The sequence below is a fragment of the Falco cherrug genome, chromosome 4 (genome assembly GCF_023634085.1).
Source record: "Falco cherrug isolate bFalChe1 chromosome 4, bFalChe1.pri, whole genome shotgun sequence".
Classification (NCBI taxonomy): Eukaryota; Metazoa; Chordata; class Aves; order Falconiformes; family Falconidae; genus Falco; species Falco cherrug.
The window spans coordinates 50,228,510-50,246,961 of record NC_073700.1 but is presented as its reverse complement, the minus strand read 5'-3'; the positions used below and the strand labels follow the sequence as shown (position 1 = coordinate 50,246,961).

The following is an 18,452-nucleotide window of genomic DNA, read 5'->3' as shown; positions in this document are numbered from 1 at the left end:
ATGAAGGTTAATTCCTTAGAATCAAAATCTTCTTGTAACTAGCTGTTACATAAACACAAAATATAGGAAGATTCAGTAAAATTTTGAGATAATCTGCACCACTAGGATAAAGTAATTGTGGTAGTGGGAGATCACGATCTCCTACTCAAATGCCCGCCCCCCCCCCCCCCCGAAGAGGGGGAATCTCCCGCTCGGGGAGCATGCCCAGTCAATTTAAAATGAACTGCACCTTTAAATTGAAGCGAGAAAGCAACTAACCCACAATTAGTTAGTAGGTGTAGACTTTGGGCAGAACTAACCAACTTCACTGTATAAATATGTATTGTGAGTACAACTAAGTGTTAGTTAGGAGGAGCGATCCCCCTTGCACCCGGCGCCGCAATAAACATACCTGCGTTATAACTTATCGTGAGTTATAGAGTTTAATTCTGCACGTCACACTGGCCTAAAGCAGTGAGGGAGTCTGAGACGTGAGCAGCTCCTGGCTTCAGTTCAGCCCGCTGCCTTTAGCTTCCACTCAGGGTGGGGTTTGGAGCGGGGCCCCAAGATAACTCGGGCTGTGCTCCTGGGCATGACCCAGGGGGCACCCGCACCACCCTCTGCTCACCGGTGCCCTAGTTCCACGCTTTCTACCCAAATACAGCCCAGCAAATGCCAGCCTGAGTGGGGCAAGAGCATCCCACGAGTGCTGCCCTTGCTGCTGGCAGGGCTGATGAGCAGTTGGAAGGACAGAGAAGAGCAATACCACTCACACTCTGAGCATGGGCTTCCAGTGTGAAGAGCACCGTGCCATCCTGGCTCAGAACAAGGGGCCACGCAGACACCTGCCAGGGGCTTCACACCCTTCAGCCGATGCGTTCAGTAATCCTTGCAGCACTGTACTGTGTTACTCCACCGGGCTGGTTTTTTTAAACCGGTGTTTCACATTCACCTGGCAAACACCACCCCAGAAGCTCAGAGCTCTGTCCCCACCTCCAGCATTGCGTCTGACCTCAGCCCAGGGGGGTGGCTGGTGCGTGACTGCGGCTGTGGTGCTGTTTCCTTCAAAACACAGTTGCTTGAAGTTTTCTGGGGTTTTGCTTTTCATTCAAAAATAATGTAGGAAACAAAATCACTTGTTTAACACCAGCTGTCCTGGCCTTTTCTCTTTGCCGGGAGGACGATCCTGGCAGGGCACCAAGACTGGGAGCGAACCCCCCCATGCCACAGCAGCACCAGTGGGGACGGGAGGTGCCGGCAGCCCCAGGAAGCTGTGCCGAGTCTCAGCCCAGCCTGGAGAGGCCAGCGAGGGCTGGGGGGCTCCAGGCACAGCGGCGGCGCTGGCATGCCCCCCAGGGACGGCACAACCTCCAAGGAAAAAAGCGGAAAAGGCTCCAGCTGGGGCTACTCACCCACTTCGGTGGTGCAGGCAGCACCCAAGGAGGGGTGGGAGGTGGGGGCTCGGTGTCTATAGGAGGTGGTGGGGGTGTTCATAGGGTGCAGCTGGGTCCCAGCATCAGCAAATGGGGCAGAGAGTGGGAGAGGGGCTGAGCTGGGGGCCATGAGCACCAAAGGCATCCTTTGCAGGATTTGTATCCTGCAAATGCCATTAGTCCTGGGGGTGCTTTGAAGCCCATTGATGCCTGAGCCCAGCCCTGGCGTGCAGGATGGTCCTTTGCTGGCTCTGCTCTGATGCCTACTGCTTTGCCCTGAGTGCTCCCAGTTATCCCAGTGCAGGTGGCACTGGGGGGACCCCAAATCCTGATGGATGTACCTGGGCACCCCCAAAGTGGTCCTTTAGCACCCATTTTTTCCCTGAAAACCCAAACCCACCGAGGGAAACATCTCCGCGGAGTGGATCCCTGGGGAATGCAGCGGGGTGGGCAAAGACGGGGTCTGTCACTGTGTGTGCAGGAGGTCTGGGGGCTTGTGTCATGCTCTCCCCCCCAGCATCCCCTGTGTACACAGCCACATGTCCCCAGCTGTGACACCCCTAGGTTCCCCCTGCCCCACTGCTTCCAGAGACGGCAGTTTCCCTGCCCGGTACCTCTCCACTCACAACACAACTTGAGACAGGTCTCAGCACACAGTGGGGCTTTCCCCCATCTGATAGGGAGTGGACTGGGGGCAAAAGGGGGCTGGGGAAAGCAACTCCAAGCCGTGGGGGTGGCATAAGGGAAAGGAGGGGACATGTCCCCCCAGGTTTGGGAGCAGGGAAGGGCTTGTGGTGTTTTGCTCTGGAGGTGGGGAGCACCAGCTGCCCTGGGCTGGGCAGCACGGCGGTCGGTACCTCCCTCTTCCCATCAATGGCAGCGCTGGAAGAGGGAGAGGGGGTTTCTCCAACAGGACAGAAGCAAACTGGTGCGGGGATGCTCATCCCTTGGCACAAGCGAGAACAAACCAGCGGGCTCCAAGTGGGATTCACTTCTGGCACTAAGCCGTGTGCGGCTGCTGCCCTTCTCCCTGAGGTCCCCATTCCCTACCATCTTCAGCAGCACCTGAGCATCATCATGACCCTGCTGCACCGCCCGGCTCCCCCAGACCCCCTTTGGGGCCATCGGCTCCCCTGGCAGGGGCCACGGGGGCCAAAAGTGGGGCTCGTGGTGGTCGGGGGGGGGTCAGGGGGAGCCTGGCAGCACGGGGCTGGCACAGGCCCTGGGAAGGGGTTGGACAGGGGCAATTTCCAGCAGCTCCTCTGGTGCCACGTGCCCGCAGAATAAGGGGTGCTGCCAGCCACCCCTTATGCATGAGGGGAAGATCCCAACCCAGAGCCACCCCACTCAGGCCACAGAGGCGCTGCACTGCCCGTCATCCTTTATTGCTACTGCCTTCAGCTGCTTGCTCTCCTGCTCGGTGGGGTGGGTTTGCTCGCGGACCCCCAGTCCCGCTCAGCTGCCGTGGTGCTGGAGTCACTCCGAAGGGGCTGGACGAGGAGCCCCGGTGGCGCCTGGCAGAGCTGCCCATGGAATGAGGCTGGCCTCTGCTCCAGCGAGGCCACGGTGCCTGGGGTCGAGAATCAGGGCTCAGCCCCCCTGCAGCCCTAGGGGCGGGCAATGGCTGTGTGCAGCTCTGCCAGCCCAGGACGGGGCAGGCAGCAGTGGCACCTGCCCGGCCAGAGACACCCTGAAACATGGTCCTGGCCCCCACCCTGAAGCAGACAGGCTGTAGTCCCACACTGGCCAGGGCTGCCCCACCATGGCCACCCACCTCACTCCAGCTCCAATGTGGGGACCAGTTGCCCCATGTGCCAGCCCTCCCCCTCCATCCCATTTCACCCGTCCCCATCCCACTCCAGACTCCATCCCACCCTGCCTGGCTGGGGGCATCGACCCCTGCTCGCCCCCACCCACTGGCTGACAGTAGGGTGCCCTCTCCCCCCCGGTACCCCAACAGACCATACCCAGCTGGCAGCTCAAGGACCCAACCCTCCGGGGCTGTGAGAGCAGGTGGCCGGTGTCCCGGGCATCCCTCTGCCTTGGGGACAGCTTGGCCTTGTCCCTCGGGAAGCCTGAAAGAAAGACCAGAGGGAGGCAGGCTGGGGGGCGCCAGGGTGAATATGGCTTCATGCCAACACTTCCGTCCCCTTGGCACCTGCTGGATCCCCTCCCCAAGCGTGCCTTAGCTGTACCCTCCTTGCCCACAATCACAGGCAGCTGCTTGTCCTGCCAGTCCCTGGGGATGCGGCTGTCTTGGCCCAACAGCTCCATCTTGTCGTGCTGAGGAGAGAGCAGCGTGGCTGACACATGGGGCTGAATTCAGCATCCCCAGGCAACCCTCCCACACCCAGCTCTCCCTGCGGAAACTGAGTCATGCATCCCTCCCAGTGCACAGCATCACCCTCCCAGCCTTGGTCGCCCCTCCAGATCCCTACCTTTGTCATCCCTACCTTGATGGGGCACAGGATAGGGGGCTGGAGTGGCCGTAGAGCACCCGGTGGGTGAGGCTGCTGCGGAGCTGAATTTTGGCGACTTATCTCACAGGAGGCACCTGATGCCCCAGCAAACCTGAGGTCAGGCTGAGACCAGGCACAGCTCATCACGTGGCTTCTGCACCACTGAGGCAGAAAAATGGGCTCGATGGGGCAGCGCCGGGCAAGGCTGTAGGACCCCACAGGCCTGGGGCAAGAACAGCTGACCCTCCCCAGCACATCTCTGCTCCCCTGCCCTGCCCAGGCACCCCCAGACCCTCTGCCCACACCTGGGAAGAGCCCTCCCTTGCTGTGGTATGACATCCCCAGGGGCCGGGGATGGGTCCCCGTGTCCCCTACCTGTGGCCGTGATGCTGACGTTGCTACTGCTTGATGATGGCACCCGGGTGCCCAGTGAGGCAGGGGTCAGCGGCGGCAGCAATGGGATGGCCGTAATTCTCCTGGAGAAGGCAGGAGCCACGGGTGGGTGACAGGGGGCAAACAACCAACCCTGGCTCAAAGCAGCGCCCCAAAGCCCACAGGCTTGTAGCCAAAGGCATCCCCTGCCTGCTGCTGCCACGAAAGGGTCCCCACCCCCCCACAGGCACGTAGGGCTGCAGAGGGACCTTGGCAGGGTTGGTCCCCCCAGGCAGACACCCTCACACCTGTGGCTGCCCAGGGCGCGCAGGGGTGCGAGGGGAAGGGCGCAGGCTCCCATGCCTGCCATCCAAACCAGCCCTCACACCGCTTTCATCCCTTTGTCAGCGCTAATTACCCCCCTGCGCCTTGCCAGGAGAGCAGGTCACAACCCAGCTCCCCAGCACTGCATGTCACACCCCTGCTTGGGGAGATGAGCCGTCACCCCCCAGCCTTGCTCCAGAAAGCCTCTGCACCCACTCCCACTTCTGGTTTGGGAGGGCTCTGTCCTGCACGTGCCCCCTCCTCCTGCCTCCTTTCATGTCAGGAACCTGCTACCGGTGGGAGGAAAAGGCACTGATTCCTGATCAGCATCCCCACACTTTGCTGGCTAAAGTGCTCCGATGCCAGGGTACCTCGCGAGCACCAGCTGGGATAGCTGGAAGGAACAGGGCGAGATGCCCAAAGCCATCCCCATCCCCACTGCACTCACCCAGCCGCATCATGGGCCTCTGTCGGCAGCACCTTCTCCTTGAGCTGCTCCAGCGTGTCCTTCCAGTGTGCCGTATTATCCTCTGTAATGTGTACCCTCGAGAACTTGGTGTGTGGGTTAGGAGGAAAAATCCACCGTGCATCCAGCATGGCAATAAACCACTGTCAGCTTCCTAAACTGTCCTTTGGCTCAGAGAGCTTTCTTGGTTATGATTTTCGGTAACAGAACATGGTGACCAAACGGGACCCGCTTTCCGGAATCTCGACAGACCAGAGAAATCGTGAGCACCGCAAGCACGCACCGGAGTAGTTTTGCCAGGGTTCTGAGATTCCCTGGCCAGGTGAATCTCCGTGACAGCTCTCTGGGATAACAGCGACATGGTCATAAACACTGAGGTTGCTTACAAAGAAGTCGTATCGCATTGCGGGTTGAAGTCCCCCTGGTGGGTCAGAGTCCCCCCGGGATATTTGAAGTGCACAATTGTCCAATCCATATGCTGTTACGCGGATGCCCAGAGGCCGGATTTTGCCTCACGCTCAGGTGAAACTTTGTTGGATTTTGTTTGCTGGATTTTGCCTCTGTCCAGTTTTGTTTGCAGGGTCTGGTTTAGGTATTGAGCGTTTATGATTTTGAAACTTTGTACACATGGGATCTGGTCATTCTGCTAGATGGAGTTGGTTCTTCAGAGTTCTTTTGGGTTGTTTATTAAGATGCTGGAGCAAGTTTTGGGGTGACCCCCCCACTCAGACAAAATGGGCCGAATATTGTCATCACTGGTGGCCCTTGTATACCTTAGGTGATCAAGAGAAATGGCCTAGGAAAGGGAAGCATAATCTCCAATACAGCATGGCAGTTCATGTTCTTTTGGTACATGCAAAGGACAATGGGAAGAAGTCCCATAAGTGGGTTTGGTTTTTTGGCCTTGAGAAACAATCATGGAACAAGAAGTAAATAGACACTCATGATACTTGATGGTAATGTATTGATAATGATGGAGGGGAAGTTAATTATTAATTGTCTTGGTGTTGTTCTGCTTGTAGTGTTGGGAAAAGGTGTTTGAAAGGGGAGAATGAAGAAGAGGATGTGCAATTTCTGGTTTCAGGGCAGTGTTGCTGGTAATAGGGAGAGATTTTGCTGAAGGTAAAAGAATGGTGTTGGGGAAAGCTCAGGAAGAGGATGCGAGGATAAATGGCTTTCGCTGCTTTGTTTGTGGGGCAGTCAGAGCTGCCTCCCTGCCCACCCGGTGATCTCTGCTGCAGAGTTGCTTTGGGTTTCCTTGCCCACTCTGTTACGGAGCAGCCAGAGCCAGCAGGCTTCTGAACACTGTGGGATTTCTCCTTTCAGGTCTGGTTGATCTGAATGAGGTGGGCACCTGGGGGGCTGCTCCTATGCCAGCCTAAATGGATCTTCCCACGTGCGTGCAGCTGCATTCCAAAGAGCCAGACACGCACATACACACAGAGAGAGTGCCACAATGAATGTGAAGGGCAAAACAGATTGACACAGACAAAGCAATACCTTGACAAGTATCCCTGCAGATGTAGCCACTGCTTACACCCATGTGAATGCAGTCCAGGCCTTTCCTGGGTTTCCACATGTCCTGGTTTCAGCTGGGATAGAGTTAATTTTCTTCTTAGTGGCTAGTACAGCGCTGTGTTTTGCCTGTGATGTGAGAACAATGTTGATAGCCACACTGATGTTCTTAGTTGTTGCTGGGTAATGTTTATACTAAAGTCAAGGACTTTTTGGATTCTTGGGCCTTGCCAGCCAGAGTGCTGGGGGAGCACAAGAGACTGGGAAGGGACGCAGCCAGGTCAGCTGCCCTGAACCAGCCAAAGAGGTATTCCATACCATGGGACGTCATGCTTGGTATAGAAAGTAGGAGGGTTAGCTGGGGAGGGATCGTTGCTCGGAGACTGGCTGCGCATCAGTCAGCAGGTGGTGAGCAGTTGTACTGTGCATCACTTGGGGGTTTTCTCCCCTTTTCCCTTTTCCTTTGGATTTTACCCCTTTCCTCCACCTTTCCATTTTAATTATTACTATTATCATTGTTATTACTGATGTTCTTACCTCTTTATTCTGTTTAAATTATGAAATTGCTCTTATCTCAACCCTCAAGTTTTACATTCCTTTCTGATTCTCCTCCCCCGCCCTCCGGATGAGGGGGAGTGAGCAGGCGGCTGCGTGGTGCTTGGTTGCCGGCCGGCATTAAACCATGAGACCAGAGGATGAGGCTACTGAAACAGAAACACAGCCTCACTCCCTGGATTCATAAGCACAGCGTGTTCGTAGATGCCTCAGATAACAGTCTAGAAATTAAGTCCATGTCATATGTGGGGCTCAAGGCCAAGGCTCCCTCACCAGTGCCTGGTGCAAGCCTTGGGTCTTTCTAGATCTGTGTTTCCTGGGCCCTGAGAGTCCACGTTCAAGTTCGCTTGCGCCTCATACAGACGCACACAGGGATCCCACCAGGAGCGGGCCTAAGGCAGTCTGTGCTTCCAGCTGCCATCCCCAAGGCCCTGAGCCCCGCAATGACCTGCCTTCCCTTGTTCCACTGCACCCTCATCCTTCTTGCTGAGCAGGCAGAGCTTCAGCCCTTTGCTGTGACCCTTTGTGCCCGACTTGTCTGCCTGCAGCCTGCTTCCTCCGGCAGGTGCCGGGCGTGGAAGTCCTGGCCTTGCACACGAGACTGAAGAGGACTGGCGCCTGGTTAGCCACAGAACTGAAACACTTTATTGCAGGGACTCAGCCAGCTGAGCTCTTCCGTTGAGAGGAGCGCGGGCAGGACAGAGCAGGCCTTTGACACTGAGGCTGCCTTTGCATCAGCAGGCATTGCCCCAGCGGGAAATGGTGGTGGTGGTGCGCTGCAGCCAGCCCTGGATCCTCTCCGTCCTGCTGATCAAACCTTTTCTCCTATTAGGAACTGCACCAACTTCTGCAGCCAAGAAAGGAAATCCCACAGCTTCTGCACTGGAAGTGGGCAGGGTGTAAACCTTCCTGCTTCTGTTGGTGTTGGCCTGTGAACGGGGGTGGAGGTGAAGGCTGGCTGCGGCCTTGCCGTAGTCGCTACTGCTGTGTGCAGGCCCATCTGTTCCAGGATCCAGTTGTAGAAGTGCTGGGTGGAGGTGTAGACTCCGGGCTTCTTTGCTCTCGCACAGCCCATCCCCCAGCTGGTCAGGCCAACAAGCCAGAAGTAGTCAGCGCTCTTGTCTTGGCACACAAGAGGCCCACCGCTGTCCCCCTGCAGCAGAGGAGAGAGGATGAAGGGGTTGTTGGGTGGCCACCGTCAGCCCAGTGGCTGGCTCCTTCCCTCTCATGGCACTTCCAGAGCTGTATTTAGTGGCCAGCCAAGCTCTGGAGAAGCTTTCCTGGGAGGGGGCGGTGGGCCTGTAAGGCAGGGCTCGCTCTTCCTGCGGCACGTTGGTGCTGCAGGTGTGTCAGGAGGCTGTGTCTGGCTTGGGATGGTGAAGCTCTGGGCTTCCAAGGGCACTGGGTAGGCATTGTGAACAAAGTGCCAGGCCTCTGGGACAAGGCAGGCAGGCCCTGGGAAAAGGCCCTACCCATGGGGAAATGGGTTTAGGCCCTCAGCAGTGGGGACACAGCAATGGGAGTGTGAGTGGCCAGGAAAAGCCCGTGACGGTGCAGGTTTGGGCGGTTGTGGCGGGGCTGCCCGTGCTGCCGGGGCTTGGCTTGTAGCACGCTCCTACCTGGCAGGTGTCGATGCCACCCTGCGGATAGCCAGCACAGATGTTGTGGGTGTGGATGGCCCCTCTGTACCAGCCGCTGCTGTTACAGACCCCGGCATCAATGAGGTGGACCTGGGCCTCCTGCAGCACATATGCCGATCCTCCAGCTGTGAAGAGCACAGAAAGGAATGAACTCCCAGCAGCTCATTGCCAGTTCTCCTTCCCTGCGTGACTGAAGCCCTATCCCGGGGCTTGGCTTTGCATGTGGGGAGGCGCTGGACCGCTCCTTCCTTTCTGCCTTGCTCTGGGTCAGTGGCTCACGCCCCCCTCTCTAAGAGGCATACGTCCCCACAGCCTGATTCTGGCTTTCGCCCCTGCTGTCAGGAAGAGCAACCTGCCTCCCCAAGCTGGCCAAGCTTGCGCTCGCAACGTGACTACATTTTGGGAGCTCACCTCTTGCAGTCCTGGCACCCCAGCCACTGACGTAGCACTCTGTCAGCTCCGAGACTCTCAGCGAGGCATCCGGCACGCAGGCAAGCTGTACGTAGCTGTTGCACTGGACAGGCTGCTCCAGTTCCAGCAAGGCAATGTCGTTCCTCCGTGTGATATTACTGAAGTGCTGGTGAACCAGCAGCTGCTTGATGTTGCGCGCCTGGGCCTCAGGTCCCAGCTGGGTCAGCCGGGTGGCACCTACCACCACCTGCCACATGGTGATGTTCCTGGAAGGCAGATGGAGAGAGGGCTCAGAGGGAGCAGAGCCACATGCTGCAGCAGCACAGCAGTCGCCCTGCCTTCTGCTTGGCAAGGCAGAGAGGAAAGCAGTGCTTGGGAGGGTGCGACAGACCACGTGCTCCTTGGGCTCAAGCAGTGTCGAGCTGGAGGCTGCTGGGAAGCAGTGGCATGAGCCCAGCCTTCTCCTGAGCAGCCTCTCAGGTGGCTGCGGAGTGCCCAGGCACTGGGCGTACTGCAGGGCAACGGGACGGGAGCAGCACGTGCTTTTGCACTCAGGGCACCTGCTAGAGTGTGGGGCTAGCCCCGATCCCTGGTCCTCCTTACCTGGCCTCGATGAAGCAGTGGGCTGATGTGAGGACCCACTGTGGGCTGATGAGGGAACCCCCGCAGATGTGCGCCGTGCCTCCTTCCAAGGGAGCCTCGATGCTGACGATCCAGGGCCAGGCCCCTGGCTGGGCATCTGTGCCACCCACAACGCGCGACATGCCGTAGTGAAAAGCCGCAGGCCGAAGGCCGCAGGTGCCTCTGTAACCAGAAACTCCATTCTGGTTAGCTCCATGGAAGCTTGTGCCATTCCGGCTAAAGGCCAGCTGTCTTCCCTCCCCTCAAGGCATGGCCAGAAGGGCCGAGGAAACCCGTGGGGTGCGTGCCCGCTCCCCTTTCCCTGCTTTCTGCTTCAGCCCGTAGACGAGTTGTGCCGGCAGCCTGGGTGATGGCAAGGAGCTGAGCCTCCCAGATGGCCTTCAAGAGCCACTGGGGTGGCCATGGGGGACAAGCAGGACCCCTCCAGAGAAGCTCACAAGGGTTGCCCAATGTCCCTCCCAGAGCCTCGGCCACTTACCCACAGCTATCCCATGTGCCATGCACAGGACAGCACATGGCCAGCAGGACAACGAGGAGGAGGAGAACATCCATCACTACCAGCAACATGTGGCAGCTGCAAGAACGAAGACTTGTCGCCACCACTACGGCCACCGACAGAGTGCCCGCAGGATTCCCGTTCCTGGGGTACCCTTGGACACGGGGCTGATGTCACAGAGTGCCTGGTTCCAGGTGCTGGGCGTGGTGGCGGTGGGGGAGGGATGGGGGGCAACAGGAGTGGTTCCAAGCAGGACTGGAGGCGGAAGCTGGGATCGCACACCCCTGACAGAGCCCCACGCAATGCCCTGCTTGCACGATCAGGGTGGGCAGGCCCCGTGGCAGGCAGCAGCGCCTGGCTCCCAGCTCTGCCTGCTAACAGCTCACAGGGCAACACCCAGCGTGGCCTCGCAGCCTCTTTGGGGAGTTCCCTGCCGCCCTGCTCTCTGCAGCCCTGTGCCACCGGCTCCTTCCCAATAAACAGACACACAACAAAGAACACAATGACTACAGCAGCATGTGCGTGCTTGGGTGTTGAAGAGCCAATCTGTTGATGGCCATGGCAGCCAAGCAGTGCTGGGCAAGCCAAATAAGCCAAGCACAGCCCAGCAACGTCAACCTTCCTGCACAAAGCACAGTGAAATGCAGGTGCAGCACACTCCTCACTGGCTATGTCAGCCACAGCAACGCGCTCTGGCAGGTGTCATATCCTTGCTGTCTGTGGGTTGGATTGCTGTTCTGGGCACCCACTGACCATGGCACTTGTGGCAAGGGCAATGAACGTGAAGCTCCAGAGAGAGAAGGATGCTTCTGCTCGCAGCCCAACGTGCCATTGTTCACAGCTTTGCAAGAGCTTTCATCAGTCTCACCTTGTCAGTCTGTCTTCTGCCGCTTACTGAAGGAGCCTTGCTCACTCTCCTGCTGGAGTGCAGGAGAGAAGCAGGAGCCAGGCACGTGCATTGCATTTGCACAGCAGGGCTAGGTCCCTGGAGGGTCGAGGGCAATGGCTTGAAGGTTGGCAGCCTCCAAGCTTGTGAAAGGTGCGGCAGCTCCCTGCTGCCATCCTGGCTTCTGTGGCGAGGCATAAGGCGCACAGCGGAGGGAGCAATCGGGTCCCGAGGAGGAGGACCACGCAGGCTCTGTCTGAAAGTGGAAGAGCTGCTCTCAAGGCCCTTGAGGTGCAGCAGGGCTTCCTAGGCCCCAGAACTGGCCTCCAAGCAAGCGGGCTCAAGGCTGCTTTGTGTTTTGAAAAGGGACCGGCAGCCGGTTCCCACGTGTCTGCTGAGAGCAGGCAGAAGGCAGCCTTGGAGAAGACAACTTGTCTGCTGGGGAAACCCTGCTCTTTCAGCACCGGTTTTGGCAGGTGGCTAGTGGGGAATGCCATCAGAGGTGGCCACACTTCACAGACGCTTGAAGGAAGAGATTGGGGTCATTTGGCGGAGAGGACTCTGGCAGGGACAGCAGTTCCCAGGCAAGCTCGTCAGTAATGGCACACAAGTCCAAGGTGACCTAGCTAACAACACCCAAAGACCACGTGTGTTGACAGATGGGGCAAACCTGGGAGCAAAGGGGGGAAAAAATAACTGGGGTTGGCCCCGTGTCTGGGAGGAGAGCAGGGCTGAGAGAGGCAGGACTCAGGGAAGATGAGGGGCACGTATAAGCACGGCAAATGGAGAGAAGGGGGGATCAAGGAGCCGGTCACACAGAAGCAAAGTGCTGGCTGCCTTGCTTGCCTGAGCCCTGCGCCTAATCACCACAGTACCCACTGGCTTCTTTTGGAGAGCCACCCCAAAGCCCTTCCTGTGTGGTCCCATTCTGCACCTGCCACACGGTGGGTCCCCAGGCCTGGCTGCTAGCAAAGGCCGACGGCAAGACAGGCCACAGGCAGCCAGCACTTGGAAAGCCCCAGTGTCTCGGGCCAGCTGCTGCTGGGAGCCCTGTGCGCGTGCACAGCTCACTAGTGAACCTGAAGCTGGACGAGGTGACAAGCAAGAGGGGAGAGAGAGCCTCTCAGGCATGTGGATGGCCTGCGGTGTCAGCCGACGTGCCTGCTCAGCCCCAGCGTCCCCACCTTGCAAGAGGACCAGGCCTGCCAACCACTGGCCACCTCTCCACCTCCCAGAGGCAGGAAGGACTTGGAGGTGCTTGAGCATGCATGCCCTCAGCTGCTGCCCACCTAGGCATGCCCCCCCTGCGGGAGCTGCAGAAGGGCCTGCCTCTGAAGCTGCCAGGACCGTCCTCCTCTTGCTCTGTGCTTGGGCCCCGGCAAGCCATGGTGCTGCAGCTCCCAGCTCTGTTCCTACCCAGGACTGCAGGGCATGCCTCCAGCTGAACTGGGATCTCTGGAAACATGGGCATGCCCTTTGCTTCCTCTTGATCATGCAGTGAAAGGAGTTCTTATGGCTCTGCGGATGATGCTGGAGCATGCTCCCTCCCCAAACAAGTCCGGCTTTCTGTCCAGAGGCCTCAGGTGTTCCTCGTAGCACAGAGCGCAACTCCCCTGCACTCCTAGCAGGCTTGGTGCGGCAAATGAAGAGACGGGACGCAGCTTGATGCAAGCAAGTTGTCCGTTTATTAGTGATTTTCTTACACATATATACGTTTCTACCTTCTACATATTACACACTGATTGGTTAAATCTTAAGCGTAAAAAACACTGATTGGTTGATATTTAAGGCACACCGTTAAAACAATAGGAACTTATTGGTTTACCTTGACCTAGCAACAATTTCTATTCCAAAATTAGGGGGCTTCTTTCTACCCGGCTTTCTTGATTAACAAAATTACTTATCGGCACTATGCGTTCCCTTATCTGGCTACTTGTTTCTCTGTCCGTCTGGTTGCCTCCTCAACTGTAACGGCTCAGGGGTCTGCAGTTAGCTTGTTCCTTTGTTCCCAGGGCTAGTGCCCTACAAGTTCTAACAAGTCTCTATTCATCAGGCTATCAGTACTTGGACTCTTGTCCTTGAGGCATTGTCCTACACCAGCCCTAACTTTAGCCTCCGTCTGCAATATCATGACCCTATCCACTACACTATAGTGGTTGGAACCACTGATTTTTTGCCCATTCTCACCTTGGGGAGCTCGGCGAGCATGATAGGTTCCCCAAAATCATCCAGTTTATATAACTCCGGCCCATACTTTAGTGGGGGAAACATCACGAACCTCTGTAGAAGTGTGGGCACTCCTTTCACCAAAGAGGGGTTATTTTGTCCTGAGATGGCCTCACTGTATGTTCGCTGCTACTACACCCACCTCCCTTCACCCTCTGGAGGTCACACTTTTAAACTGCTTTAGAGACTCGTCTCTTGTTCAATTCTGTCGCTTAGTCCTTCTTCACCTCTTTTCCTCACGGACAAACAGAACCGCGGACTCAGACTCTGCACTCACTTCGTACCAAGGTAGGTCTCAGGCACACACACAAGAGTCTCTCATAAAGAACCTGGCAATTTCTGTTTCACTGAGAATCCTGTCCGTGACACCAATTAAAATGTTACATGCCCGTCTGAGACCGGAGCGTGGTTCTGTTTGTATTCTCGGGAACAGAATGAAGACTCAAAATGGAGTCAAGAGCCAAGGAACTTTATTTGCCCAACAAGAAATACGTGAATGCAAAGGGGGAGTGAGAGTGACAGATTAAGAGAGGAAGGAAGGAAAGAAAGAAGTTAAGAAGGAAAGGCTTACAGCAACAGCTACCACCCCGGAGCTGCCGTGTCCCGACAGTCCGATACGTTTCCATGTCCGGTGGGGGAACGTTCCGTCCAATGTTGGTTCCTTTTTTTTATAGAGTTGTTACAAGCTGTTCTGCTTAACCACACCTTCCACCTGTCACCACTGTCACCGAAATTGGGAGTCAAACCTCTTAACACCATTGCAGCATTAGAGCAGCAGGCACTCCTTAATTGCAGCGCTGGGTGCTCGGTGGCATCTCCACAAATCAGGCACACCTGTGTAGGTTTTACTGTTACATTTATACAGAAAATTACAAGGTCATACACTCCCAATTACAATGATTGGTTAGTAATTTGCATATAATTGTTATATTTGCTGTGTCATCCTTTTCTGTTACTACGCTTGCACAGGGGAAGGGTCTTCAGCTGGGCAAGGGTCTACTTGACCTGTGGGCATGATTTTTTGGTATTATAATGAAGGTAGTTCACTTCAGGACACCTTAAAAGTTAGTTTTGTTGCCAAGTGGGACAGCTGGATATCGGCCTTGCCAAGCTGTCCAATAACTCATCCCATACACAACAGAACCTGGGCGCTCTGGTTGTGGTCTGAGAGTAGGGACTATGCTTAGTATGGTCTATAGCACAGGGATTTCAAATAACAGTCTGCGATAACAAGCAGCACAGCGATTCATACCTCACTGGTCAATAAGTATTAATGTAATTCTATCATGAAGGTTAATTCCTTAGAATCAAAATCTTCTTGTAACTAGCTGTTACATAAACACAAAATATAGGAAGATTCAGTAAAATTTTGAGATAATCTGCACCACTAGGATAAAGTAATTGTGGTAGTGGGAGATCACGATCTCCTACTCAAATGCCCGCCCCCCCCCCCCGAAGAGGGGGAATCTCCCGCTCGGGGAGCATGCCCAGTCAATTTAAAATGAACTGCACCTTTAAATTGAAGCGAGAAAGCAACTAACCCACAATTAGTTAGTAGGTGTAGACTTTGGGCAGAACTAACCAACTTCACTGTATAAATATGTATTGTGAGTACAACTAAGTGTTAGTTAGGAGGAGCGATCCCCCTTGCACCCGGCGCCGCAATAAACATACCTGCGTTATAACTTATCGTGAGTTATAGAGTTTAATTCTGCACGTCACACTGGCCTAAAGCAGTGAGGGAGTCTGAGACGTGAGCAGCTCCTGGCTTCAGTTCAGCCCGCTGCCTTTAGCTTCCACTCAGGGTGGGGTTTGGAGCGGGGCCCCAAGATAACTCGGGCTGTGCTCCTGGGCATGACCCAGGGGGCACCCGCACCACCCTCTGCTCACCGGTGCCCTAGTTCCACGCTTTCTACCCAAATACAGCCCAGCAAATGCCAGCCTGAGTGGGGCAAGAGCATCCCACGAGTGCTGCCCTTGCTGCTGGCAGGGCTGATGAGCAGTTGGAAGGACAGAGAAGAGCAATACCACTCACACTCTGAGCATGGGCTTCCAGTGTGAAGAGCACCGTGCCATCCTGGCTCAGAACAAGGGGCCACGCAGACACCTGCCAGGGGCTTCACACCCTTCAGCCGATGCGTTCAGTAATCCTTGCAGCACTGTACTGTGTTACTCCACCGGGCTGGTTTTTTTAAACCGGTGTTTCACATTCACCTGGCAAACACCACCCCAGAAGCTCAGAGCTCTGTCCCCACCTCCAGCATTGCGTCTGACCTCAGCCCAGGGGGGTGGCTGGTGCGTGACTGCGGCTGTGGTGCTGTTTCCTTCAAAACACAGTTGCTTGAAGTTTTCTGGGGTTTTGCTTTTCATTCAAAAATAATGTAGGAAACAAAATCACTTGTTTAACACCAGCTGTCCTGGCCTTTTCTCTTTGCCGGGAGGACGATCCTGGCAGGGCACCAAGACTGGGAGCGAACCCCCCCATGCCACAGCAGCACCAGTGGGGACGGGAGGTGCCGGCAGCCCCAGGAAGCTGTGCCGAGTCTCAGCCCAGCCTGGAGAGGCCAGCGAGGGCTGGGGGGCTCCAGGCACAGCGGCGGCGCTGGCATGCCCCCCAGGGACGGCACAACCTCCAAGGAAAAAAGCGGAAAAGGCTCCAGCTGGGGCTACTCACCCGCTTCGGTGGTGCAGGCAGCACCCAAGGAGGGGTGGGAGGTGGGGGCTCGGTGTCTATAGGAGGTGGTGGGGGTGTTCATAGGGTGCAGCTGGGTCCCAGCATCAGCAAATGGGGCAGAGAGTGGGAGAGGGGCTGAGCTGGGGGCCATGAGCACCAAAGGCATCCTTTGCAGGATTTGTATCCTGCAAATGCCATTAGTCCTGGGGGTGCTTTGAAGCCCATTGATGCCTGAGCCCAGCCCTGGCGTGCAGGATGGTCCTTTGCTGGCTCTGCTCTGATGCCTACTGCTTTGCCCTGAGTGCTCCCAGTTATCCCAGTGCAGGTGGCACTGGGGGGACCCCAAATCCTGATGGATGTACCTGGGCACCCCCAAAGTGGTCCTTTAGCACCCATTTTTTCCCTGAAAACCCAAACCCACCGAGGGAAACATCTCCGCGGAGTGGATCCCTGGGGAATGCAGCGGGGTGGGCAAAGACGGGGTCTGTCACTGTGTGTGCAGGAGGTCTGGGGGCTTGCGTCATGCTCTCCCCCCCAGCATCCCCTGTGTACACAGCCACATGTCCCCAGCTGTGACACCCCCAGGTTCCCCCTGCCCCACTGCTTCCAGGGACGGCAGTTTCCCTGCCCGGTACCTCTCCACTCACAACACAACTTGAGACAGGTCTCAGCACACAGTGGGGCTTTCCCCCATCTGATAGGGAGTGGACTGGGGGCAAAAGGGGGCTGGGGAAAGCAACTCCAAGCCGTGGGGGTGGCATAAGGGAAAGGAGGGGACATGTCCCCCCAGGTTTGGGAGCAGGGAAGGGCTTGTGGTGTTTTGCTCTGGAGGTGGGGAGCACCAGCTGCCCTGGGCTGGGCAGCACGGCGGTCGGTACCTCCCTCTTCCCATCAATGGCAGCGCTGGAAGAGGGAGAGGGGGTTTCTCCAACAGGACAGAAGCAAACTGGTGCGGGGATGCTCATCCCTTGGCACAAGCGAGAACAAACCAGCGGGCTCCAAGTGGGATTCACTTCTGGCACTAAGCCGTGTGCGGCTGCTGCCCTTCTCCCTGAGGTCCCCATTCCCTACCATCTTCAGCAGCACCTGAGCATCATCATGACCCTGCTGCACCGCCCGGCTCCCCCAGACCCCCTTTGGGGCCATCGGCTCCCCTGGCAGGGGCCACGGGGGCCAAAAGTGGGGCTCGTGGTGGTCGGGGGGGTCAGGGGGAGCCTGGCAGCACGGGGCTGGCACAGGCCCTGGGAAGGGGTTGGACAGGGGCAATTTCCAGCAGCTCCTCTGGTGCCACGTGCCCGCAGAATAAGGGGTGCTGCCAGCCACCCCTTATGCATGAGGGGAAGATCCCAACCCAGAGCCACCCCACTCAGGCCACAGAGGCGCTGCACTGCCCGTCATCCTTTATTGCTACTGCCTTCAGCTGCTTGCTCTCCTGCTCGGTGGGGTGGGTTTGCTCGCGGACCCCCAGTCCCGCTCAGCTGCCGTGGTGCTGGAGTCACTCCGAAGGGGCTGGACGAGGAGCCCCGGTGGCGCCTGGCAGAGCTGCCCATGGAATGAGGCTGGCCTCTGCTCCAGCGAGGCCACGGTGCCTGGGGTCGAGAATCAGGGCTCAGCCCCCCTGCAGCCCTAGGGGCGGGCAATGGCTGTGTGCAGCTCTGCCAGCCCAGGACGGGGCAGGCAGCAGTGGCACCTGCCCGGCCAGAGACACCCTGAAACATGGTCCTGGCCCCCACCCTGAAGCAGACAGGCTGTAGTCCCACACTGGCCAGGGCTGCCCCACCATGGCCACCCACCTCACTCCAGCTCCAATGTGGGGACCAGTTGCCCCATGCGCCAGCCCTCCCCCTCCATCCCATTTCACCCGTCCCCATCCCACTCCAGACTCCATCCCACCCTGCCTGGCTGGGGGCATCGACCCCTGCTCGCCCCCACCCACTGGCTGACAGTAGGGTGCCCTCTCCCCCCCGGTACCCCAACAGACCATACCCAGCTGGCAGCTCAAGGACCCAACCCTCCGGGGCTGTGAGAGCAGGTGGCCGGTGTCCCGGGCATCCCTCTGCCTTGGGGACAGCTTGGCCTTGTCCCTCGGGAAGCCTGAAAGAAAGACCAGAGGGAGGCAGGCTGGGGGGCGCCAGGGTGAATATGGCTTCATGCCAACACTTCCGTCCCCTTGGCACCCGCTGGATCCCCTCCCCAAGCGTGCCTTAGCTGTACCCTCCTTGCCCACAATCAGGCAGCTGCTTGTCCTGCCAGTCCCTGGGGATGCGGCTGTCTTGGCCCAACAGCTCCATCTTGTCGTGCTGAGGAGAGAGCAGCGTGGCTGACACATGGGGCTGAATTCAGCATCCCCAGGCAACCCTCCCACACCCAGCTC

General features: G+C 57.3%; 1 protein-coding gene across 1 annotated transcript; it reads right to left on the bottom strand.

Annotated features, from left to right (window-relative positions):
* Positions 1 to 2,809: 2,809 nt before the first annotated feature.
* On the bottom strand, positions 2,810 to 9,971 carry LOC129735817 (acrosin-like). Its single transcript, XM_055706784.1, has 9 exons — positions 9,758 to 9,971; positions 9,155 to 9,420; positions 8,723 to 8,868; positions 7,921 to 8,256; positions 5,317 to 5,376; positions 5,016 to 5,119; positions 4,247 to 4,347; positions 3,380 to 3,487; positions 2,810 to 2,982 (listed from the first exon to the last, which is right to left on the bottom strand). Exons 1-9 carry the CDS (start codon positions 9,916 to 9,918, stop codon positions 2,810 to 2,812), a joined length of 1,455 nt encoding a protein of 484 aa, XP_055562759.1. The 5' UTR covers positions 9,919 to 9,971.
* Positions 9,972 to 18,452: the final 8,481 nt, after the last annotated feature.

Bases quoted from the DNA above. Each gene is read 5' to 3' on its own strand.
- LOC129735817 (XM_055706784.1), bottom strand. From the start codon at position 9,918: ATGTCGCGCGTTGTGGGTGGCACAGATGCCCAGCCAGGGGCCTGGCCC. The intron at 3,488-4,246 runs GTAGGGGACACG...TCTTTCTTTCAG, and splicing joins CGTCAGCATCACGGCCACAG to GCTTCCCGAGGGACAAGGCC. The intron at 2,983-3,379 runs GTATGGTCTGTT...TCTCGACCCCAG, and splicing joins GTCCTTGAGCTGCCAGCTGG to GCACCGTGGCCTCGCTGGAG.